At 43.1% G+C, this 25,921-nt stretch overlaps 2 protein-coding genes across 4 annotated transcripts in view; one reads left to right on the forward strand and one right to left on the reverse strand.

Annotated features, from left to right (window-relative positions):
- The window catches only part of CCL28 (C-C motif chemokine ligand 28), a 156,378-nt gene that overhangs the window by 72,547 nt on the left and 57,910 nt on the right, over window positions 1-25,921 (forward strand). The gene's annotated exons all lie outside the window — the stretch shown is intronic.
- The window catches only part of NIM1K (NIM1 serine/threonine protein kinase), a 48,888-nt gene continuing 24,272 nt past the window's right edge, over window positions 1,306-25,921 (reverse strand). For 2 of the 3 annotated variants that reach the window (XM_072136496.1, XM_072136504.1), the window contains 3 exons: window positions 13,927-14,753; window positions 10,959-11,227; window positions 8,211-9,083 (listed from right to left, as the gene is read on the reverse strand). In XM_072136496.1, coding sequence (XP_071992597.1) covers window positions 8,334-9,083; window positions 10,959-11,227; window positions 13,927-14,227 — 1,320 coding nt within the window. In that variant the 5' untranslated portion in view covers window positions 14,228-14,753 and the 3' untranslated portion in view covers window positions 8,211-8,333. Of the gene's footprint in view, window positions 1,990-8,210; window positions 9,084-10,958; window positions 11,228-13,926; window positions 14,754-25,921 lie in introns of those variants that run through there. The other variant, XM_072136512.1, reaches the window with a different exon arrangement.

Consider the following 25,921-nt stretch of genomic DNA (forward strand, 5'->3'; position numbering starts at 1 on the left):
ACAGCCATACATGGAGCTACAGCCGCAGTACACAGCCATACATGGAGCTACAGCCGCAGTACACAGCCATACATGGAGCTACAGCCGCAGTACACAGCCATACATGGAGCTACAGCCGCAGTACACAGCCATACATGGAGCTACAGCCGCAGTACACAGCCATACATGGAGCTACAGCCGCAGTACACAGCCATACATGGAGCTACAGCCGCAGTACACAGCCATACATGGAGCTACAGGAGCAGTACACAGTCATACATGGAGCTACAGGAGCAGTACACAGCCATACATGGAGCTACAGCCGCAGGCAATAATGCAGTATTCGTCACTATATTAGCTTCTAGTATAGTGTTATTATTGGTAATGTTGGCCTTTCTATAGTGGTCTTCATAACCAGAATTCTGCTATTTATGTGGTTGTAATGGTGGCCTCATGATGTCACAGTGTTATTTGTCTCTTGTATAGTGGTATTGTGGCACTATTGGGCTAAACTGCTGTGTTAGCACCTTCCGATAGAAACGTCGGCTTTGGTTTGCAGTTTGGGCACTCAGTCTCTTAAAGGTTTGCCATCACTGTCCTATACTGTTGATAGAAAATAGTTTTGTAAGGTACAACCCCCTTAAAGGAGATCTGTCTCCAAAATTTTTCCACTCACACCAGTAATACCTTGTGGTGAAGGGTTAGAAGTCCTCCCTATATCATCTAAAATTAATTTCCACTGAGGCACTGTACCTTAGATACAGTGGTTTTTCTGATATGCAAATGAGTAAAAATGAGTCAACTTCTGACCAGAAGAGTCACGCTTTCTCCAGACAGCCAGAAAACCCTGCCTACTTCTTTTCATTGACAGCTCAGTAGTTCTTCAAATCTGGACCTGAGCAGACAGGAAGTCCTTTCCCTGGCCACTTCCTGTCCTTACCAGAATGCTGTCCTCACTGGGGAAAATGTATCATGTCTGAATTTTTCTGCTTTTTGAGACAGCCGCAGGTTTGTGCAAAAATTAGCGACTTTTTTTTAAAAAGTCACAAATTTCCCACCTGGATTAAGGTGATAACTCAGTGAACACTGAAGGAAACTAGACAAAGGCGAACTTTGAAAGGAGACCGTTTTAGGCGTAAAAAAAGTCGCAAATGTGAACAAGAACCATGAAAAGTCTCAAAAATTAAAGAGAAGGGTAAGCCAAAATTTACCACTGCATGGTAAATTTCGCAGTGAAATTTTAAGGCAATGTTCTGTCCTATCTAGTACATTCATCCCTTAGGAAATGTATTATGAGAAATACCTGATTAACGACAGAAGCCACAATATAGTAAAATAGTGATTTTTTATAGAACACGTTTTACATCCCAGACCAAAATAACACTGCAAGGCTCTCAACACAACCTGCACTGAATTACAAGGGGTGTCATTAATGTAGTCATTCAGCATGCACTACAGAAAAAAACACTGAAAAAATACTAAAGAATACAATATATAAAATATTCAGTCAAACATGATACCATAAATTACAGGTAGAAAAAAAACAGAACAGAAATGTGTATAAAGTGCACATGCCGATAAACCAGTGAGTGCTGCGGTGTGGAGCCGGGAGGGGGGGGGGGTGGGGATTGCTGCCAAAAACACATACGAGGATCGGGTTCAAGCAGCGTGTTGGATGTGGCGACTACCCAGGCCGGCTTCTTACACATCTTTACTATCCTAGTACATACGTAGCTGATTTGCTATAATGTCCTATACATCCAAATAGTCAGTCGAGTATAGATGTACATGGCGGTACACTATACGCTTCACATAGGAGCTACTATACTGGTACAGGGAAGGTACAACATGGGCCTTTTATACAATGACTCTGACTGGATCGTTCATATTCTTGTCTTTCTGTTTTCTGAGCCCATAGTAATGTGATGTGCACGTCACCAGGATTCAAGCGGACTTTGGGTTCTCCCCTATCATGTCCAGTTCCTCTCAGCTCTTCAGTACCATAAATACCTGCAATGCATTGCAAAGCAAAAATTAATACGGCGACGTCTTAACACATCTAATGCGCCAGTTATACACACTAGACCATCTACTACCAGCAGATGTGTACTACAAGCATAGTGCAGGTTTATATAGTACAAAAGAACTGAAAGGCGCAAGTTGGAGTCCACGGTGACCTTCTCAACCTCAAGGTTACCCTATAGATGAAAACGTTGCTTAAAGGGGTTGTTACTTTACCTCACGTTTTTTGTAATGTAAGTGTAAGTGTGGGGGGAGCAGGATATGAGCTAATTTGCCAATATACATCTATTATTAGTTCTGCTTCGCTTTATTAATATGTCAAGTTAAGCCTCCTGTATTTTACCTCATCAGCCAGAGATTCCTGACCATAAATGGCGGCAGGTGGAGGGTCATGTGATCTCTATCTGTCTATGAACCATCTCCTTGCCTGGACCTTATGATAGAATTCATGAATATAAGATTAAAGGGGTTGTCTGAGAATAAGATAAAATAGCAGAGTGGCTTGGTGAGGGCTGCATAAAAAAAATAAACATATACTTTCCTCCTCGGGCCCTCACGGTGTCCCTCGGCACGATCCCTCCGTGCCATGTTCCTGTTTGTTTACACTGGCACAGAAGCTTCATGCTGACAGCGTCATGGCGGCTGGGCACGTCTGCCCGTCATCATATCCCAACGCCTAATACATTCCTGGGACAGGGAATAGGTGTGCCCATGTAAACAAACAGGGCCACGGCAAATGACACAAAAGGAGGTAAGTACCCGGGGCGTAACTTGAGGGGGCGCAGAGGTTGCGGTCGCACCCAGGCCCAAGAGGTTTAGGGGGCCCTTATGGTGTCAGAGGCGACTATTACTATAAACCATACATTATAGTCGGGGCCTGGCACAAACTTTGCACTGGAGCCCATCAGCTTCTAGTTACACCACTGGTAAGTACATGTGTAGTTCATGTCCTACTTCTTACTTTAGGACAGCATCTTTTAGGTCCTGTCAGGGCAATTGCTCATGGACAGTTAGAGGTCACATGACCCTCCATCTGCGGACATTTTATGGTCTGGAATCTCTGACTGATGAGGTAAAAGACACAAGGCTTCACTTTACAGATCAAGAAAGTGGAGCAGAAGTAATAATAGATGTATACTGGTAAATTACCTAATATCCTGCCCCACACATACACACAGTACAAAAAACATGAGGTAAAGTGGCCAACCCCTTTAACCAATGTAAGAATTCCAATATAATAAGAATTTTTTTTAACTTGTTTCCACCCTCCGACATAGAGAAATATTGAGATAGCACAAAAGTCACTGTGGTGCCCTTGCTTTAAATGGTCACTAACTTTTCACCAAACTTTGCATGAATCAAGAAACTTTGTAATACATCTTTTAGCGCTTCCTTCTCTGCTTCTTTTGGGTCTTATCATCCTCCAGCCTTCCTTCCTCATTTGATTTCTCTCTGAAATCTCTGCTGAATTCCATCTTGCTAGAAAGACCGACAAAAACTCACCGAGGTCTCAGAGAGAATAGCTGTTAGAAAATGGAGATAAGAAGTCATTTCATGCCCAGAAATATTGTTATTCCTCATGTACACACATGGGGACTACTGATATCTGCAAAATTTGTTGAAGGTTAGCTAAGCTTTATAACATGATATATCAGGCCCATTTACTTCCATAAGTCTGAGCTGCAATACCAGACACAAACTATGGGCACGAGTGGCGCTGTTTCTAAAGAAAAAACAGCGGTCTTTATTTTTTAATTTACTAAAACATCCTTAAAAGGCCACTTTTAATAAGTAAAAAAAAACAAGTAGTTGTGCTAACAGTTGGAGTGAAGCACCAAGTATGAGGCAAACAAAGGGTAACATTAGGATTGTGCTACAACTATGGGCACTGCATGAACACAGCAGCAACATGCAAATTATAGTCTACTCTATAGAAGTCAATGGACTGTCTTCATTTCCAGAAACTTCTAACAAATCTGCATGGTGTAAAAGTTGCACGAGGGTGGACTTATTTCCAAACCCCCAATTATAACCGCACATATTAGATGCAAGTATCTATTTACGTCACTTAGAAGTCTCTGTACTCCTCTACATGTGCAAAAAAATAAGGTGAGGTGATAATGAAATGTAAAACCTTGCTCCCGCACCCTCATAGGAGCACCGGAGTTTGCTTTATGGCAAGCAGTAAATCTAATAACATGTCAATTCTGATGTAAAAACACACAGTATCAATCAACGCTAGAAATGCTACAAACTACCCTAAGTATTCCCCGGAAGACTATTTCTATCAAAAATAGTGATTTCCGAAAAAAAAAATCATCTTGCCAAACAGTGATCACCAATAACTGCAAATCTGGATCCGTTGAAAACGACAGACCTAGGAAAATATCAAGGGGTATTAAAGGGGTTTCCCATTCTTAAATAGTTCTGTGATCTGTGATATGCTCAACCGGCTGCTACATGCATTACTTAGAATGGGACCCCCTGTTCTCATAATCGTGGGGGTCCCAGCAGTCACAACCTCACTGATCACCTTGTTATCCCTAACTTCCTAACTTGGTACAAACTCTTCAATGTTATAAAAAAGTTTAGTATGAAACTCTACCAATGTGTTACCCACAATAGATATATAGGATCAACCAAAAATAAAGGAATTTTCCTGTATATTTGAAATGTAATAAAGACATATTTAAAGACAAAAGGTAAGTCACATTTATCAAAAATGAATTCATCTAATTTTCTGGCATATACGTAGAACCATCGAAAATTTACTCTTAAAAAATTCTTAAAACCTCACTCCACTGCAGCGGCTGTATTCACATGCTTCATTATTACACACAAGAAAGTATCTAATGTACTTATTGGAACTGCCGTTTTCGGTGGTTTATCATACAGACCAATCCTGAGTTGTCTGTTGTTGGCTATGGATGTGTTTTGGTAGGGGCCGACAGCTATTGAGTCCTGCGTTGTGGATATCCTTTACAAACTCAAACTTTCGAGTCCTGTGTTGTGGATAGCCTTCACAAACTCAAACTTTGTAGTCGTGTTCTATGGATATTCTTCACAAACTCAAACTTGGGAGTCCTGTGTTGTGGATATCCTTCACAAACTCAAACTTTGGAGTGGTGTGCTATGGATATCCTTCACAAACTCTAACTTTGGAGTCCTGTGTTGTGCATATCCTTCACAAACTCAAACTTTGGAGTCTTGTGTTGTGCATATCCCTCACAAACTGAAACTTTGGAGTTGTGTGGTATGGATATCCTTTACAAACTTCAACTCTTTGCCTCCTATAATAGGAACTGATTCAGGTGAAGTTTGAATTTTTTTCTATAGTCACCACCATTCCTAAAAAATATTTTTTAACACCCACATACTAATTACGGTAGGCTGTCTACTGACAGGTGGGTGGTTCTGCAATGTTTACTCCAGTCTAGAACCACCCACCTGACAGATAAGAGCCAAGTAAGAATACTGGGTGCTGCAATTGAAGGAAACAATTTCTTGGGAATGGTAGAGGCTAGGAAAAAAATTCCAGCTTCCTCAGAATCAGTGCAGCGACAAGTCCTCCCAGAGGAGACAATTAGATAAAAATAATCCTTCTATAGAAAACCTGTAAAATGTCACATATTCATTCTCTTCACGTCCCAGGTTGATAGTAATCCTGTAATCATTACATCATTATTCCTGCTCTGAATGTCTCTGCACTGATATCTTAATACTGCACTGCAATTTTTTTTTCACCCTCACTGAAAATATACAGATGTGGGACTATGTGCCGAGTACCTGGGTCCCTAGGTGTTGTCTTCTAGTGGGAAGTTACCCAGTTATCAATGTCAGAAATCTGCAGTTTCTCTAAGATTTAAAGAATATGTAGAGTTACAAATGTAACAGTTGCTCATTAGTAATCAACCACATTGCTGATTGGATAACTGTGTATGTACCTGAATATTACAGGTGTTAAGGAACAACTATCTATGGTTTTAATCCAATCAAAGCTGAAGGCCTCATGCACAAGAACGTGTGGATCACAAATAACTGGTCTGTGGTCTGATTTTTGCAGCCCATGTGTGTGGGAGGTCCACTCATGTGCCGATGAAGTGCATGAGATCGTAGTGGGTATCCAAAAGGAGAAATTTCTGATCATTGAGGGTTTGATCACTGGATCCCTTATCACATTTCCCCATTTGGGTTTTTGGTGTCAATAGTGGACTATAATGTAGGCGGTTTGGGCAGTAGCCCCGGGTCCCAAGACTTCTAGGGGACCCATGGCCACCCACCAGATGTTATACTCAGAAATTCTTGTACATCTGTTCCTGCACTTAATATACAGGTACACAAGAGCCATTTCTGGTGGGACCCCAGAGACCATAGACAGATCTAATATCTAGGGCAGCTTTAGAGAAGTTTTAAAGTGCGATCCAATCTGCAAACCACTGATACATAAATCTAATCCTCATCCATAAAACACCACAACCTTAGATCAGTTTATACCAATATTTCTCTTTAAATCTGTTTATATAAACCATATTGATCTACAACAAGGCACAAGAGTCAGACTTTCTAGTATTGACCTTTCAAAGCCACGGAGATGTTCTCCATGTCAATGGATTAGCTGCCGGTTACATGTCTGAAGCACTAAACAGAAGAATTATGTAGCAGTATGTCAATATAGCATCCCAGAGACAGCCTGTCATAATTGTCCTTATGGACATTATAGGACAATGGGCCCATCAGAATTCATTGTTCTAAATGCTAGTGTGAACAGAGCTTTAAACCCTTACATGTGACCAGCTCACAGGAGCGCACCTTAGGCTCTGTTCACACTAGCATTTTCTACTGTAAGTGTTACAGCCATCATCTGTCAAGAAACTTGTAGGGTCCAAGAGACACAATACACAGGTATTTAAAGTGGTTTTCCAGAAAGCAAATTTTTCACATTTGGTGACAAATGTTTGGTCACTGGGGACCCAAAAACTGTCCCCTCCATTCACAAGAACCACAGTGAGCGTTTAGGAACAGTCAAGTGCTATACTTGGACTTCTTCATCTTTACACTATAGTTGGACGTCTCAAGCTCTAGGTCAGGACCATATTAACTATAGGAGTTTTAGAGTAATGCAAAGGTAGAGTCCTTTTAAAAAAGTTGTAAGTACCTCAATATTGTCTTTAACAATTACTATCCCAAAATGTTATGGTCACTAACTTTCCAACAAACTTTGCATAACTTATTAGTGCAAGTGACTACAAGAAACTTATTATATATCTTATCAGAGGAAAGTTGTTCCTTCTCCACTTACTTACTTACTCTTATCATCCTCCCTCCTAATCTGCTTTTCTCTTTTATAATTTCTACTGGTTTCTCCATTGCTAGCAACAAAACAGAAGCTAAATGAGGTGTCAGATTACTTTGAAGCTCAATGGAGAGGGGAGGCAGTGAGTCACAGAAGGTAGGTCTATAAAGAGGGGAGGGGAAGAAGTGAGTCACAGCAGGTAGGTCTATGAAGAGGGGAGGGAGAGCAGTGAGCCACAGTAGCTGGGTCTATGTAGAGGGGAGGGGGAGCAGTGAGTCACAGGAGGTAGGTCTATGGAGATGGGAGGGAGAGCAGTGAGCCACAGTAGCTGGGTCTATGGAGAGGGGAGGGGGGGCAGTGAGTCACAGGAGGTAGGTCTATGGAGATGGGAGGGAGATCAGTGAGCCACAGTAGCTGGGTCTATGGAGAGGGAAGGGGGAGCAATGAGTCACAGCAGGTAGGTCTATGGAGAGGGGAGGTAGAGCAGTGAGCCACAGTAGCTGGGTCTGTGGAGAGGGGAGGGGGAGCAGTGAGCTACAGCAGGTAGGTCTATGGAGAGGGGAAGGGGAGCATTGAGTCACAGCAGGTAGGTCTATGGAGAGGGGAGGGAGAAAAGTGAGTCACAGCAGCTGGGTCTATGGAAAGGGGAGGGGCAGCAGTGAGTGACAGCGGATAGGTCTATGGAGAGGGGACACTTTTTACTCCACTTGTACACACACCAGACTAGTGATTTATGCAAAGTTTGTTTGAAGGGGAGGTACACTTTCAAGGTATGACAGAATGGAGATAAATATTTCGTTAGAGTAACCACTACTGAGTCAGTCATTGCTTTATGTTATAGTGTAGGTGTGTGTTTGCCTTGGCACACTCATATTCCTTATAGCAAATCATTTATACCAATGAATTTGTTTGAGGGCGAAATTGTTGCAATAAGGTTTTAAAGGCATCACTGAAAATTTGTCTAAAAAGATTATTAAAAAGTAAGCAGCCTCCCATCTTTTGGGCATTTCAGTTCATTTCGTCTAGAATTTCACACATTTTATAAAATGGAACATAGTTTAGACGTGTGCCTTATTTCTCGGCGGGTTCGGTGAGGCCTCTTTGTGGTCTTTTCTTTAGGTTCTGGGTTGGTTATTATTGGGACACTCTCCACCGCTCTTTTCTTCTGGACTCGGTGAAGGACGATCCGATAAATTCCCGTTATCGAGCTGCGAGAGTCTTTTCCCCGGTTGTTAAGAATATGTTCTTCTGTAATGCCCAAATTTTCTAATGTGTCCTTCACCTCTGTCTCATCAGCTTTTAGGGGGCTCGTATCTAACAAGTGTTTTGGATCCAGACTGAAAGGTTCTAATGGTTTTGGATACTGTATCCCATGCATCCATTCACTGTTCATGATGTAATCCACGCTGCATCTTTCCGAAGGAATGGGCTGAAGCATCCCTTTAATCAGCCTCTGGCAGGGTTCAGATACATAGGGAGGAATGGTATACGTTCCATCAAGAATGCACTTCTTTAATTTGGCCACTGTGTCTGCCCGAAACGGCATACTGCCCGTCACCATGAAGTATAGGAGTATACCCAGCGCCCAGATATCAACAAAAATTCCAATGTAGTGTTCATCCCGAAAAAGTTCAGGGGCAGCATATGGGGGTGACCCACAAAAGGTGTTTAGAGTCTCATCCTTTTTACTTATCGTGCTAAATCCGAAGTCTCCGACCTTCACACATGTGTTACTTGTATAGAAGACGTTTTCCGCTTTCAGGTCTCGGTGTATGATTTGGTTGTCATGCTGAGAATTACAGAAGGTAGGAGAACAGTTAACGAGATGCATAATTAAAGGATTAAGAATCTTACAATTACAATAAAGAACAGAATGTGCCCAACTAAATGTAACACAGGACAAAAGAAAAGATTAGTGAATTTCGATTGAACGGTTATCTGAGACTTCTCTTATGCTGCACCCAGGGGATAGAATCTGCCCCCTGACATCATGAAGCACTTAAAGTCTCCGCTTACTGATACATTAATGACTATATGTAAAATGGCTACTAGATCATGTGCATGTAATGTACTCCAAAGATTGGGTATTTCTGTGATAAAATGATCAGCAGTGTAAATTTATATATAAAAAGCTCTGTGGTATATATATATATATATATATATATATATATACACAGGGCAGAAACTGGAATCTTTCGTACTTTAAGAGTCCGTAGTCCCCCATTCTCTATACTTTCTGCAATAGGGACAGCACAGATAAGCTCCAGATTTTCCATCCAGATTTGGTGGGGAAAAATCTACAGATTGTTACAGTACTAGTAGATAAAAGGCACTCTTATCTGGAAATAGTATGTTGTAGAGCAGGAGGAGCTGGTCAGATAGTACATAGTGTCTTATCTGCAGACAGCAGGTTATACAGCACAAAAATATGAACATATCTTACATAGTGTCATATCTACAGGCAGTATGTTATAGAGGAAGAGGAGCTGAGTAGGTTATAAATAGTTTCATATCTGCAGGCGGCATGTTACAGAGCATAGGGAGCTGAGAACATTGTATATAGTGTACTATCTGCAGGCAGCATGTTATAGAGCAGGAGGAGCTGAGCAGATTGTACATAGTGTCTTATCTGTAGGCAGCATGTTATAGAGCAGGAGGAGCTGAGCAGATTGTACACAGTGTCATATCGACAGGCAGCATGTTATAGAGCAAGAGGAACTGAGCAGATTGCACATAGTCTTCTGCCTACAGGTAACATGTTATGGAGCAGGAGGAGCTGAGCAGATTTTATATAGTGTCCTATCTGCAGGCAGAATGGTATAGATTAAGTGGAGCTGAGCAGATTGTACATAGTGTCCTATCTCCAGGCAGCATGTTATAGTGCAGGAGGAGCTAAACAGATTGTACATTGTGTCCTATCTACATTTCATAGAGCAGGAGGGGTTCAGCAGATTGTATATATTTTCCTATCTACATGCTGCATGTTATAGAAGAGTTGAGAATATTGCTATATAATTTTATGGAAAACAAAAATCAGCAGAAGTGACCACAGCACCCAAAACTTCATCTTAAACAAAGCATTTCCAACCACATATACAATATACAGTTACAGCTTTTCTTTTTGTAAGTGCAAGTGCTCTTCATATGGGTATCCCCATCTGTCAACTGCAAATCCTTGGGATATACTATGAATTCAGGATCAGTGTATTTGGTCCTGTCTAGTTTTGTGTCCTGGGGTGGTCAGGGGTTTACCAGCCATGAGGCGAGTTGAGCCTCTTGCCTCTGGCAGCACCCTCTGCAGCAAGATGGGGGGCAGCATCAGGGGAGCAGTCACCTACTACAAAGCAGAACTCCGCACCAGATGTTGGCATGGGCGTCAGACACTGCATGGAGAACCCATGAAGTACAAAAATAACCTTCTATATTACTACTGGATGGGGTGGAGGGGGCACCATTTTAAAGTTCGCCTCAGGCAGCAGAAATTTCAGGTGTACCCCTGGGTGATGTAGGTCCTCATCTACTCCACTCTTGACATCTTAACATAAAGCATGTTTAGCTTTATCATCATGGGACATTGGCATATTCTCTACTTATCCCAAGCAGATGACTTCAAGGCATATAACCCACACATGAAAGCCAAAAATAACTTAGTACAACGCCTCACCATATGCTTCACAGCAGACACTATCTGAGAGAAGATCACTTTGCTTTCTGATTCAGATAACTTTCCGTCTGTGTTAATTTTGGCAAAAAGCTCTCCGCCTCCAGCGTACTCCATTACAAGGTGCAGCTTAGACAGAGTCTCCACCACCTCGTAAAGTCTGATAATGTTTGGGTGATGCAGCTTCTCCATACTGGAAATTTCTCGCGACAGCAGACGTTGTGTCTTCTGGTCCAGCTTGGTCTTGTCCAATATTTTTATTGCGACTTTTTCTAGAACGAAAAATTAGAATACACGTAAAACCAACTTCCAGTATACAGATGAAAAGAGAATCTAGAAAATAAAAGCTTAGCCTTGCGTTGTAGGGTTCAGAAAACTGAGATCAATGCTGCTGTTTGGCAAGTTTGAGCTTGGGTTGGTGGCACCTCCAACTCAACTCAGTGTCACGGGTGCTCCTGCGATCTCTGTCCCTGTGTGCCCCCTCTCCAGCCACAGCTGCAGACTCACCTGTCCCGTCTCATGCTCCCCAGTGGACTGCAGTGTGCGCACACTCCGTCTGTCAGAAATTTAAAGGGCCAGCGCACCGCTGATTGGTGCGCTGGCTGAACACGTCCACCTTATAAACTGGCACCTTCCTGCCCCGCCAGATCTTTGTGTGCCTACACCATTAACAAAGCTCCCCTCCAATATTCCTGCATTCCTGTGTGTCCCTGCTCCTGAGTTCCCATGTTCCTTTGTCCCGTGTTCCTGTTCCCGTGCTCTGGTGTGTTCCTGCGTTTTGCATTAGGTCAGAACTTTGCTTGGGACCTAAGTAATACCAAAATTCACTCCTGCCCCATCCTTCCTTTTTGCGTTTTGGATTCACTATGGGATAATTTCTGTTGCGTGTAAAATTTTAGATTTGACTGCTTTTCATCTAATGGTGCCCAGAGACATGATGTAAGTTGTAAGAACCTACTAATTCCTATTGTCCAATCTGGACTGTCTAGCTAAAGGTGTCCTGAATTTAACATGACTTCCCCCCAACAGGTTTCTCTGAATTCCTAAGCCAAGTACTCCCAATATATTGCATCAAGGTACCCCAAAGACCAATGGCGGATACTTATATAGGCAGTATGGGCGGGTGCCCGGTGCCTTCAGCTTCCCAGGGGCCTACACTCGCGAATACCCAGGCCCTATATGAAGATTTATATGAAGGCTTCAGGTTAAAAAAAAAGATTTACTCACCTCCGGCTTCTTCTCACGCATCTCTGTCTTCTCTTCTGGGCCCGCATGCACTATGACTATGTCTCGGCTTCGAGCCCACATAGTGTTGCGCGCGGGCCGGAAGAGGAGAAGATGGAGCCACGCGGAGGAGAAGCCGGAGGTGAGTATTGACAGGGGCTATGGTGTGTACATTTCATTTATGTGGGGCTGTTTCTGCTTTGGCCATTTCATTAAAGGTGGGATCTGCTGTGGGCATTTCATTAAAGGGGGCTCTGCAGTGGACATTTCATTTATGTGGGGCTGCTTCTGCTTTGGCCATTTCATTAAAGGGGGGCCATTAAAGGTGGCCTCTGCAGTGGACATTTCATTAAAGGTGGGCTCTTCTGTGGGCATTTCTATAAACGGGGCTCTGCAGTGTGCATTTCTGATAAAGGGGGCTCTGCTGTGGATAATTAATTAAAGGGGGTGCAATATGGACTGCGGTGGTATCATTGGGCAGAGATGATTAGGCCTTGGGGCACATGTTGTTTTGGATGTTGTGAGGGCCATAGTTCTATGGGACACTTAATCCGCCACTGCCAAACACTGTGACCATACTTACACCCATCTCCAAACTTGTTCACAAGAGTGAACAATATAAGAAAAAAAAATCCAAAAACCAAACATTAGGCCTATAAAAGTTCTATTTATTCCCCTGGCTACCAAAGTAACATGTACCATGAGTCATCCACCAATGACAGGAACTTGTATCACTGCCAGGAGTCCATGAAGGATTGTTGTGGGTGAAGGTGGCTGAGGGGATTATTTGGTGATTTCTGAACATTCGCTATATGGTTTCATGTGTTTTTAGCAGCTGGAACACTTCACTCACTCAATATGTGATTATAAAAAACAATGAATTCTTAAAGAGGACCTTCTACCACCTCCACCATCTCCAACTCTTTGCATGCACCCTTCAGTAGGACCACCCGTCTGACAGTAGAGATCCTACTTAGCAAAGTCTCAGGGTAGTTTCTGTATGCCGAGCTATATTCGAGCATCTGAAAGTGGAGAACTGTTTAAATAGTCTTGTCAGTCAAACAGGGCTTATTAAAAGTTGGGGCTAGTGCAGATGGTGAAAGGTCTTCTTTGCAGAAAATAAACTACTCCATCAGCTTCATCCTTTCAGACATTGGTTACGGTTCTATCTGTTAAACTCCCACTTAACATAAAGGTATGTCCTGCATGAATGATATATGTAATGTCATCATTGAACAAGGAGCAGTGTAGACCATAGGAGGATAAGACCACAGAATATGTTCTGGGGGTGCTACCACAGGAACCCTCTGTGTTAACGAAAACAGGGGACAGTAAGTGTCCTGAAGTTTCTCTTTGTGCAATAGAGCTCAACTCACTCAAGTCCATTATTGAGGGTACCAAATGTCAATAAGAGTCTTTTGTGGCACAATCCCTTTAATTAGCTCAGTTATTGCTATTTTTTTTTTACCAATGTCTCTTGGGTAATTTTCTAAAATTTCAGGTAACTATTTTTTATCCAATGCTAGAAATTTGAGCCCTGCCTTGAAGCTCCTGTGCTGCAGGACAATACCTGTAATAAGGACCCAAACTATTACAAGTAGTCTCCTCATATAAGGCAGGGGAAATTTTGGAGTCTCCTCAAACCCACAACTTTATCCCCAAAGTTACTACCCTATAAAATACATGAATGGCAAACTAGAGGCACATGTGTATATGATAGAAGTTATAATCTTATAGCAAATATTACCTTTGGTAAGTACATGAATTCCAAGTTTCACTTGTGAGAAATTTCCACTTCCAATCTCTCCGCGTAACCTATAAAGCCCAATCCGTTTACCCAGTGCCATCTCCTTGACCGTCTTCTCATCATGTGACATGTCATGGTTGAGCTTCTCGAAGGGGGTTAGTTTGCGCTGCTTCCCTTCTCCATCTGGTTCATAGCACTCTGACCGGGCGTAATCTTCCAGACTCTCCTGCCGGTTCCAGCGGGAGTACCGCTGGTTCCCTGGACCCCCTCCATTCATGTACATTGCTGTCATGGTCAACATTTGGGCGCCTTTAGCTAGTAGTCTTATTATTCAACGGTAGAATATAATAGTCAGAGACCTCCAGTCGAAGCCAGATGGTCAAAACAGTTCCCAAAAATCCAACAAGGGTCAATAAGGAAGCACCTTCTCAGAAATGACTTCAAGTGTCTTGGATGAAATGTTCTTATTTTCGAGAACTGTTTCTTTATGTAGGAGACACTACACCTCTCCTTGTCATTGCGTCAGATGAAGATATTTCCGATTTCGTCTTCTGTTTCATGCTTTGGTTTGATGCAAGGACCGCCGTATCCTATCTCCTGGGCTCTGAAGTGTCTACTTTTCAGTTACAGCCTCCAGCCTTAGGGACGGATTGTGCAGATCTGCAGATGCCGGTGTTGTGCGCCAGAGTAATAAGTCACTTTCCGAGTCACATGACATGACAGAGCAGGATTAAGTAGCTGCAATGTCACTTTAGCCTCATTAGTACAGACAAGTCTGCATTAGTCCCTTGAGCCTTCTCAAAAAGTTCGCCAGACGTCTGGTCCCACTAAGGAGAGAGATGGGGAGAATGTCATTAACACTTAAGGAAACCACTTTCTTCAAATGTAGGGGCGGGATTGCATTGAGGACGATTGATGTACCTGTCAAGAGTATGTATGCAAGAAATGTAAACCGCCTCTGTGCCAAGAAGTAAATGTGCAATTCTAGGTTTAGTAACAATCTACAATTACATTGTTTACGCAACCGTATCAGGACTCCATACAAACACCCAGCCGGACCAAGATCTCATAGTAGGATTCAGATTTTCATACAAGGCTCTGGCCCACATTTATTAATAGTGAGGCAAACTCCACAGAGCAGGGTCGGCTCCAGGTTTCAGTAGGCCCCTGGGCGACAGAGCCTCAGTGGGCCCCTTTGCAGTGAACTCACATGATGGCATCAAAAATTCAGAAACTGAAACAGTCTCCTGTTCCCTGAAATATTCCCGAATTTATCATCCCAAACAGCTCCCTCATGTTTTTTTTTATATAAAGCCCCCCCCTAACCCCCTGGGTTCCTTATATACAGCCTTATGCGGGCCCCCCCAGCAGCCCTGGACCCCAGCACTTGCCCCAGTATGCCCAGTGCTGGCACCGGCCCTGACGCAAATTGCACCCAATTCTTGAAGTTTTACCGGTGTGCGCCATGTCAGATTTACAACATAAATGTGGCGGTTGGTGTGAATACGCCCGTTAGGTGTACAGTAGTGTGCTGCATAATGCATCTGCGACACAATACTACCGGAAACACTTCATAAATACATGTACAACCAGATTGTATGGCGTAGATTGTTTAATAATGGCGGCCTAAATGTTAAAGTATTTATACATTATTTTTGTCCCCCTACGATTTCATGGTCACTCATACCACTTTGATCCAGTTTAAAAAGGGGAGCACAGAGGCGTGCTATGGGTCAATCGCATATGCATTTCTATGGAAATGGATTAGACGGTAAACCAGCACCAGGTGTCTTCCATCTAGACAATACAAGACGTAAGGTGCTGGTTACCGAGTGCATGCGTTTCCTTAGAAATCAGGACTTGTATGCCAGTTTTCTGGTGTAGTAGTCCTGAAATAATCACAATTCCTTGCTAACCACCAGGAATTGTGATTATTTCCCCCCTTAAGCCACCTCCAGGCCAAGTGACCATGGAGGGGCGTGAAGTGGCCATGGCTGGCATTTATCTTTGATTTTTCTCATTTATTGTCTGATATTTGCAACTCTTGCAAAAAATAGAAACTTTTTCACCAACACAGCAAAGTTTGCTGCTACAGATATTTCCAGTGCTGCACCTAATTTTTATTTGGAATCCAGATTTTGCTGTTTAAAAAGGTCAACATTTTTTCCGCACCTGATGCAAAAATTGCTATTTTTTGTGCAAAAGCTCCACTCCCCTGCCGGTTTAGGAATAAAAGATTATAGGAGGTTGCTCAAAAATGCAAGACTTTTCTGCAACTTTTTTAGTTGAGAAAAACACTAATTAACCAGATTTGTTGCCCTTTAAGATAAATCAAACAAGAAAAAATAGCCAGGACCAAATTTCTAAAGATAAATGACCCCCATCATTCCATGGAACAGGTAGAAAGAAGGTTTAGACATTTACATAGGAAACAGTTCTTCTCAGTTAGAGTAGTTAAAGGAAATCTACCTAAAAAATCAAGTACATTAAACCAGGGACATTACTCATAGATCCAGGCACCGTGACTGTGGTCATCTTCTTATATTTGTTATTTATAGCCTCCTTCCTGCTAAAATTGACTTTTAAAATTATGCTTGAACAGTGAGCACTTTCTATGCAGAGGGCGCAGGGAAGGGGGGGAACTGTGTAACAGTCTGTAAAGCAAGATCACAGAGGGCATATGGTGCCCCTAAGTCTCAAACAGATGTTACTAAAAATGTACCTGATTTTTATGTAAGTAACAGATGCTACTAAAAATGTACGTAATGTGAAGATAATTTCCCATAAATGTAGCGATCGCTGCTCTTGGATACGACCCCCCCCCCCCACTCTGGCAGTGGTGGTCACACATGCGCTCATTAGCCCTGCCTCACCACCTGGATTGAGAGTCCATTTCCCCAGGGGGAAAAGGGGCGGCATGCAGTCACTCCTAAGGGACAACATGGCTAAATTTATGCAAAATTATTGCCACTTTTTATTTATAACATCCAAATTTAAGAAATATATGTATATTTGGCGAGGAATTCAATTAAATGTAAATGCCCAGGTGAGAACTACAGCTTTTTCCTGCAGGTTGGTGATATTCTATTCTTCAGAATCTCAGCACTTGGAGAGGTAATTTCTACCATTGAAAAATGAATACAAAAACTAAACCACCTTTGACTTTATTATATTATATCTGATATATATGGAGAGGTATAAGCCTAAGGCGCATGGAGGATTACTTACATTTTTCGGTATACTTTGACTTTTATAGTTTTATATTTGAATGTTCTTAGTTGTTGAATCTATCAATCTGCTAAAAACCAAAGTACAAAATGATCAAATGGGTAAAAATTTAGCCTTAGTGCTGAATATCAAGAGGACCTTGTATGTGTGGATGATGTGAACAGCTGGATATGTGTTACACAGGGACCCGGAGCGCTTATTAATTAGCCGAGCCTTCTGCTCCCATTCTCAGGCTCTTTGTGGTGGTTACCATAGAGAAGAACGGTGAACCCTATTATGTGCTATGCTTTTCCTCAATAAACCATAACTATGATAGTGATATTCTCCACGTCTACAGAGACCTCTCATGTGTCCCATTATCTCCAGGAGGTGGACTGTCCTGGTTCCTGGACTAGGAAATGGAAATGTGGTCGTATCAAACATCACTTAGTCTGGACTGCAACACAAGCTCTTCCTAGCCCAAGTTCATAGCCCTAGTATTAGTGGAAGTTCTCATCTTCAGGCTCCCCTTTCAGCTTTGTATATTCTCATATTTTAGGAAGATAATATGGGAGGAGGCTCAAAATGAAGAGGCTACCATCAACCCTCTCTAGATATATCAAAGTTAATACGTGATGAACAAGTGATTGCCTATGTCTGACCCAGGGCCGGGTTTAGACAAAGTGCGGCCCTGGGCAAAACTTAATGTGTGGCCCCAAAATAAAACTATTTTATGAACAGTCACAGTCAGTAAGAGGCTCCTTTACCCCTGCACAATAATAACACTTTGTAGCTACACACAGTAGTAGGTAAGTATCTGTAATATGGGACTGTAGGGGAATTTTATAGTAGATGGACAGATGATGGGGAGATGGATGATAGAAGATAAATATGAAAGATGATTTATAGATAGATGATAGATTTATAGATGCAGTAATATAAAGTAGATTATTTATAGATAGATAGATAGATATACGTAGTGAAGAGGCAGCACTCAATGAATTGTAGAAAAGTGGTGAACTTTTATTCCATCACACAGCGACGTTTCGGTGCTAAAACCGCACCTTTCTCAAGCACCGAAACGTCGCTGTGTGATGGAATAAAAGTTCACCACTTTTCTACAATTCATTGAGTGCTGCCTCTTCACTACGTATATCAAGGACCCATGTCAAGGGATCATCGGCTGTTGCACCAACTACTAATTACTGGCTTGTGCTGCTTTGGACTTTGCATTTTCTAGATAGATAGATAGATAGGAGATAGATATAGATATAAGATAGATATAGATATAGATATAAGATAGATAGATAGAACAAGAGAACCCCACCTGGTTTATATAGCTAGTAAAGCATTCAAAAAATGTTTAAAAGTGGGTGTATACTAAAGTGCAAAGCGCGAAATGTGCATATAGTTTGTATAGTTTCATATAAAGTCTATGATACAATTTATGTGCAATTCAAAATAAAAAAAACAACAACCTAATATAAAGATATATAAACCATATGTATGGTAATTATAGTACATATTCACATTATCTCAGTGATATGTAATAACCATAGATATGGTTTATATATCTTTATATTTAGTTGTTAAGGGAAAAAGTACATATCAGCAAATGTTACAACAAACAATTGTACAAGGGAACATGGTAAACATGATCACATATGCTCGCAAAGCATCAAGTACAGTGGCCCATAGATGTCTATTGTTAGAGGAAGGGATGAAGCTAAATGATAGTGACTGCTGGAGCTCATAGTGGGATTCTATCTCACCCAAGTGCTTTATTCACATCAGTACTGTTCAGTACTGCTCTATAATGTATTACATGCTGCTGCTTATGGGTGCATCGCTAGTTGGGGGGGGGGGGCTAAGGTTTCTGTCTTCTCCATGTGCTGTCTATGGGGCTTTATAGCAGCTACTCTCACATTGATAAATTGAAAGTCTGCATAAGGTTAAAATCGAGAATACAAAGCTACTGGACATTTAGTGAGGAAAGCTCCCAGACATTTCATTATAGAGGGGAGGCTGCTGGACATTTCCTTAGTGAGGGGAGGCTGCTGGACATTTCATTGGTGAGGGGAGGCTGCTGGACATTTAATTGGTGAGGGGAGGCTGCTGGACATTTCATTGGTGAGGGGAGGCTGCTGGATATTTCATTAGTGAGGGAAGGCTGCTGGATATTTAGTGAGGAAAAGCTCCTGCACATTTCATTACTGAGGGGTGGTCTTTGCGTGAGTCTTTGTAGCATTTTGTGTACGTGTAATGTGTGGATAGGGATGGTAGTGGTCCTTTAGGTAAATTGGGCCCTGATCCAAAATTTGCTCTGGGGTCCACTGGTGTTATTTTACGACACTGCTTTTTACATTCATACCTGCACAGACTATTAAAGGGGTTGTCCGAGACATATGAAAAACAGCTATATGGTCGCTGAAGCTGCGTTTAGACCAGCTGATGGCCGGGGTGGCCCACTCTGTGAGAGACCACGGCATGGGATACGTGGAGGGACTGAGGAAGCGAGTACAAGTTTATTTTTTTAAGCAGCCCCTCCCCTCTTCCCCCCATGAAGTCATGAATAAGGATATATCAGTTATCCGAAACACGCAGGTGTCTACCATGACTCTGCCTGTTACCCAGGTCCATCTTTTATGAAGTGTATGCATCTTTTAAGACATCAATAAAGAAAATTTGTATTTTTTAATTCGGTGTGGAGTCTGTTATAGAGCCAGATGTTTGTATTTGTATGTTATACTCCACTGCATCTGGTGAAATCCGTGCTTGATCAACCCACCCTACAATTTAATTGCATCTCAGGTGAGCTGACAATGCCTTTTGTTTCTTGGACTAATTATGCACTGCTCCAGAGAAAGATGTAATCACTGTGTTGTCCCTGACAGGCAGAATTAATCAATTGCTCCACCATCTGACAGTTGCTATGTATGAGTCATCCAGCTCAGGTTGATTAGTTCTGTCTGGACAGTTCAGGAAGCTCTGTGTAATGTGTTTATGAATGGCAGCCAGTCTGCACTCAGCTTTCCCAAGATACAAAATTTTATAACTGTTTTCTGAGCAAAACCATTTGGATCAGGTATGTGTCTTCATAAAATAGCGCAGCATCCTCCCCATACATATTCATACTTCATAAATTCATGTTCTGTTGCATTGAACTCTGTGTTGGTTTGAGCTGGTAAACAAAGTGTTACAGAAACTCAGTGTGAAACTACAGAGACTGCGGCGCCGCGGGAGCGTGTTATGTAACAGCCAGAATAGCAGAAAACACACAATGTGACAGCTACAATGGGTTTGTCCTCTTATGGAAGTGAAGCACAGAAAGAAAAATCTACCCAACAATCCGTCATTTTATGTCCTGACATATATTCTTTTCAAGACTGTGCAATAAAATGCTGCAGATGTGCAGGAGCTTTGGTGCTTTTAGCATTTGAGGATTCACAAAGAGAAAATCTGTATGATCATTCTGTGCCCTATGAAGCTCCAGGAAACACAGACACATTTTTTCCATAGTGTCTTAAAGTGGTTTAAAGGGGTTTTCCAGGAATTCTGGAATACTCAGTGGGGACCGTTGCAGGAGCTGAAAAAAGAAAAACACAACCTGGTTCCGTTGTTACTTCTGCATACGGGGGTGTATTTCTGTTTATTGGCCTTGTGCCCAGCGGGAAGTGCAAGACAAGGTTGGCGGGTGGGAACAGGGGAGGGTTCATGCAAACAGCCTTGGCCTCCTTGGATCTGGGAAAAACAAAGAAAGTTCCAACTCCTCATTGGGTGTAGTGGGTCCCAAGTCCACATGAAGTCTGGAAGTACCAGACCAGGAACTGGGTGCTGGAGCAGGTCAAGTACACCTTCTTTTTTCGCACTTTGCCCCTTCCCCAAGGGGTTTTTCAGAATTTCTGGAAAAAAATCCTTAACGTCTATGTTTCCAATCATATCACAGTGTCACGAATAATGCCCTCTGTTTATGGTGATGGTAGAACCGCCTCTCCTCTAGGTGTAGATGATGCCCCCTGTCTATGATGATGGTAGAATCACCTCTCCTCTAGGTGTAGATGATGTCCCCTGTCTATGGTGATGGTAGAACCACCTCCCCTCTAGGTGTAGAGGATGCCCCCTGTCTATGGTGAAGGTAGAACTGCCTCTCCTCTAGGTGTAGAGAATGCCCCCTGTCTATGGTGATGGTAGAACCTCCTCTATTCTAGGTGTAGAGGATGGCCCCTGTCTATGGTGATGGTAGAACCACCTCTCCTCTAGGTGTAGAGGATGCCTCCTGTCTATGGTGATGGTAGAACCTCCTCTCCTCTAGGTGTAGAGGATGTCCCCTGTCTATGGTGATGGTAGAACCTCCTCTATTCTAGGTGTAGAGGATGGCCCCTGTCTATGGTGATGGTAGAACCTCCTCTATTCTAGGTGTAGAGGATGGCCCCTGTCTATGGTGATGGTAGAACCACCTCTCCTCTAGGTGTAGAGGATGCCTCCTGTCTATGGTGATGGTAGAACCGCCTCTCCTATAGGTGTAGAGGATGCCCCCTGTCTATGGTGATGTTATAACCCCCTCTCCTTTAGGTGTAGAGGATGTCCCCTGTCTATGGTGATGGTACAACCACCTCTCCTCTAGGTGTAGATGATGTCCCCTGTCTATGGTGATGGTAGAACCACCTCTCCTCTAGGTGTAGAGGATGCCCCCTGTCTATGATGATGGTAGAACCACCTCTCCTCTAGGTGTAGAGGATCTCCCCTGTCTATGGTGATGGTAGAACCACCTCTCCTCTAGGTGTAGAGGATGCCCCTGTCTATGGTGATGGTAGAACCTCCTCTATTCTAGGTGTAGAGGATGGCCCCTGTCTATGGTGATGGTAGAACCACCTCTCCTCTAGGTGTAGAGGATGCCTCCTGTCTATGGTGATGGTAGAACCTCCTCTCCTCTAGGTGTAGAGGATGCCCCCTGTCTATGGTGATGGTAGAACCACCTCTCCTCTAGGTGTAGAGGATGCCCCCTGTCTATGATGATGGTAGAACCACCTTTCCTCTCGGTGTAGAGGATGCCCCCTGTCTATGGCGATGGTAGAACCACCTCTCATCTAGGTGTAGAGGATGCCCCCTGTCTATGGTGATGTTATAACCCCCTCTCCTTTAGGTGTAGAGGATGTCCCCTGTCTATGGTGATGGTACAACCACCTCTCCTCTAGGTGTAGATGATGTCCCCTGTCTATGGTGATGGTAGAACCACCTCTCCTCTAGGTGTAGAGGATGCCCCCTGTCTATGATGATGGTAGAACCACCTCTCCTCTAGGTGTAGAGGATCTCCCCTGTCTATGATGATGGTATAACCACCTCTCCTCTAGGTGTAGAGGATGCCCCCTGTCTATGGCAATGGTAGAACCACCTCTCCTCTAGGTGTAGAGGATGCCCCCGGTCTATGGTGATGGTAGAACCTCCTCTCCTCTAGGTGTAGAGGATGCCCCCTGTCTATGATGATGGTAGAACCACCTTTCCTCTCGGTGTAGAGGATGCCCCCTGTCTATGGCGATGGTAGAACCACCTCTCATCTAGGTGTAGAGGATGTCCCCTGTTTATGGTAATGGTAGAACCTCCTCTCCTCTAGGTGTAGAGGATGTCCCCTGTCTATGGTGATGGTAGAACCTCCTCTCCTCTAGATGTAGAGGATGCCCCCTGTCTATGATGATGGTAGAACCTCATCTCCTCTAGGTGTATAGGATGCCCCCTGTCTATGGTGATGGTAGAACCTCCTCTCCTCTAGATGTAGAGGATGCCCCCTGTCTATGATGATGGTAGAACCTCCTCTCCTCTAGGTGTAGAGGATGCCCCCTGTCTATGGTGATGGTAGAACCTCATCTCCTCTAGGTGTAGAGGATGCCCCCTGTGTATGGTGATGGTAGAACCTGCTCTCCTCTAGGTGTAGAGGATGCCCCTGTCTATGATTTTGGTAGAATCACCTCTCCTCTAGGTGTAGAGGATGCCCCCTGTCTATGATGATGATAGAACCTCCTCTCCTCTAGATGTAGAGGATGCACCCTGTCTATGGTGATGGTAGAACCTCCTCTCCTCTAGGTGTAGAGGATGCCCCCTGTCTATGGTGATGGTAGAACCTCATCTCCTCTAGGTGTAGAGGATGCCCCCTGTCTATGGTGATGGTAGAACCTCATCTCCTCTAGGTGTAGAGGATGCCCCTGTCTATGATTTTGGTAGAATCACCTCTCCTCTAGGTGTATAGGATGCCCCCTGTCTATGATGATGATAGAACCTCCTCTCCTCTAGATGTAGAGGATGCACCCTGTCTATGGTGATGGTAGAACCTCCTCTCCTCTAGGTGTAGAGGATGCCTCCTGTCTATGGTGATGGTAGAACCTCCTCTCCTCTAGGTGTAGAGGATGCCCCCTGTCTATGGTGATGGTAGAACCACCTCTCCTCTAGGTGTAGAGGATGCCCCCTGTCTATGGTGATGGTAGAACCTCCTCTTCTCTAGGTGTAGAGGATGCCCCCTGTCTATGGTGATGGTAGAACGCCTTTCCTCTAGGTGTAGAGGATGTCCCCTGTCTATGGTGATGGTAGAACCACCTCTCCTCTAGGTGTAGAGGATACCTTATTTTCTAGATCTTTGTATAGAGAGATCATTACAAAGATCTCTGTGCTGTGCTTTCATGTATATGAACATAAGAATTTTCCTTGTAGCTATATTTTTTCTCAACTGAATTCACTGAAGTCACTGTAGCTACAGGGCAAACATAAATTCCAGACTTGTAGGGGCTATAATATTCATACAGCCCATGGCCCATGGCTCTCCTCTGTGTAGTAGTGCTATATGGTACTCTTACACATTATGGGGGTCATTTATCTTATTTCCCCATTCTCTGTGCTCTTTTTGCACCTGTTGTGAGTCTATTTTTTGCACCTCATTTGTCTTTGTCGTTTCGGCTGTTTGTCAAATGCAGGGTTTTTTTGCACCTTATTAGGCGCACATTTTAGAAAAGGTCCAAATCATATCATTGCTTTTCCTAAGCATGGTCAGGACTGTGCGTGTTATTGCGTAATTATTTGGGCCCATTTAGGCGCAATAGTATAATGAATCAGATGCAAACTTCTGGAAAGAGGCGCAACGTAATGACAAATAGTGCGCAACAACACACGGCGAATTGAGGCGTAACATTCCTGAATGAGGCGCAAAACAGCCATCACGTTGCAAAAAGGCACAAACAGAAGACACCAACAGAATAAAAAGTTAAATGACCCTCTAAGAGTTACCACCTGATAAAAGAGAGCACTAGAGAGTGCTTGGTCCCATATGCCCATTCTGTAGTCAGTGCCCTCTATAAGTAACATTACACAATATTATTTTAAAGACTATTTGAAAAAAAAAGTTCATCTATGAAATGGCGTCCTAAGAATCTGATGATTACGATAAGACAAGTGGTTAGTGCTGAGCATCAAGTCTCGTGGGCCAGACAGGATTAGACCTAACACTGCTAATGACACAGGTGAGAAACCTACAAGCTTATGCAAATCCCCGCTATGAACCAGGCTGACATTATGAACTGCTGCCAAAAAAAAGCCGGCACACTTTGTTCTAGATTATAGGACACAGATGAACGCTGACTACATAGAGCCGGGCGCGCTGCATCAGCCACGGGGAGAATGGTGCCCAGCACTGGGAATCACTTTCTGGATAGGAAGTAGAGAAGAATTGTTTTCATCTTGACCGTAGATAAATTTGTATGAAATTTAAGTCATTTGTAGAAAGTTTATTATAAAGCATAGAATATACAGGCCTAATAGACGCAACAAGCAGAGCACCAGGCCTGGCATACGAGTGCTACAAGACCCAACACAATGGGGGTCATTTACTAAGGGCCCTATTCGCGTTTTCCCAACGTGTTACCCGAATATTTCCGATTTGCACAGATTGTACCTGAATTGCCCCGGGATTTTGGGGCATCGGCACCGGCATGCACGCGACGGAAATCGGGGGGTGTGGCCGAACGAAAACCCGACGGATTCGGAAAAACCTCCGCATTTAAAAAAGGAAATTGTGTTGCGGAGCTTGCACTCACCTTCATCCAGGATAGGATCGTGAACTTCGGTGCATTTCAGGGAACTTCAGCGCAGCACCTGGTGGACGTCGGAGGAACTGCCTTGATGAATCCCGGCCTGGACCTGAATCCACCGCAGAGAACGCGCCGCTGGATCGCGAACGGACCGGGTAAGTAAATCTGCCACAATATGGCAGTGGCATAACTAGAATCGGGCCCTGTGTATTGTATACAATATATTACCCTGTTTCCCCTAAAATAAGACATCCCCAAAAATAAGACCTAGTACAATTTTGTTCAGGCTTATATGGACATATGCTGAGTCTCCATGATAACAGACTACAATAATACCTTTGAGTAGTCTGATCCTTGATTGCTAATAAGTATATGTAACGTTACTAAAAAGCAGAGGAGAATGACTGCAGGCTCAGACAACGCCAGGTTTATTTGTAGTCTGTTACCAGGGAGACAAATATTTCTCTACTGGAGCTGTAGACACAAAACATCAGGAAATTTTTAAAGGCTGCTGTAAAATGGTTTCTTTTTTCCACTTAATATGACATAAATTTCTATGTACATACATACAGAAAAAACTACCTGTCATAGGTTAGGACTGCCCATTGGACTCCTATTAACAAAATGAGATGGGACTGATCTGCCTTTAAGTCACTTAAAGGAAATCTATCATCAAAATCCATCATGATAAACCAGAGACACTTACCCCTAAATCCAGG

This window comes from Engystomops pustulosus, chromosome 1 (assembly GCF_040894005.1).
Source record: "Engystomops pustulosus chromosome 1, aEngPut4.maternal, whole genome shotgun sequence".
NCBI lineage: Eukaryota > Metazoa > Chordata > Amphibia > Anura > Leptodactylidae > Engystomops > Engystomops pustulosus.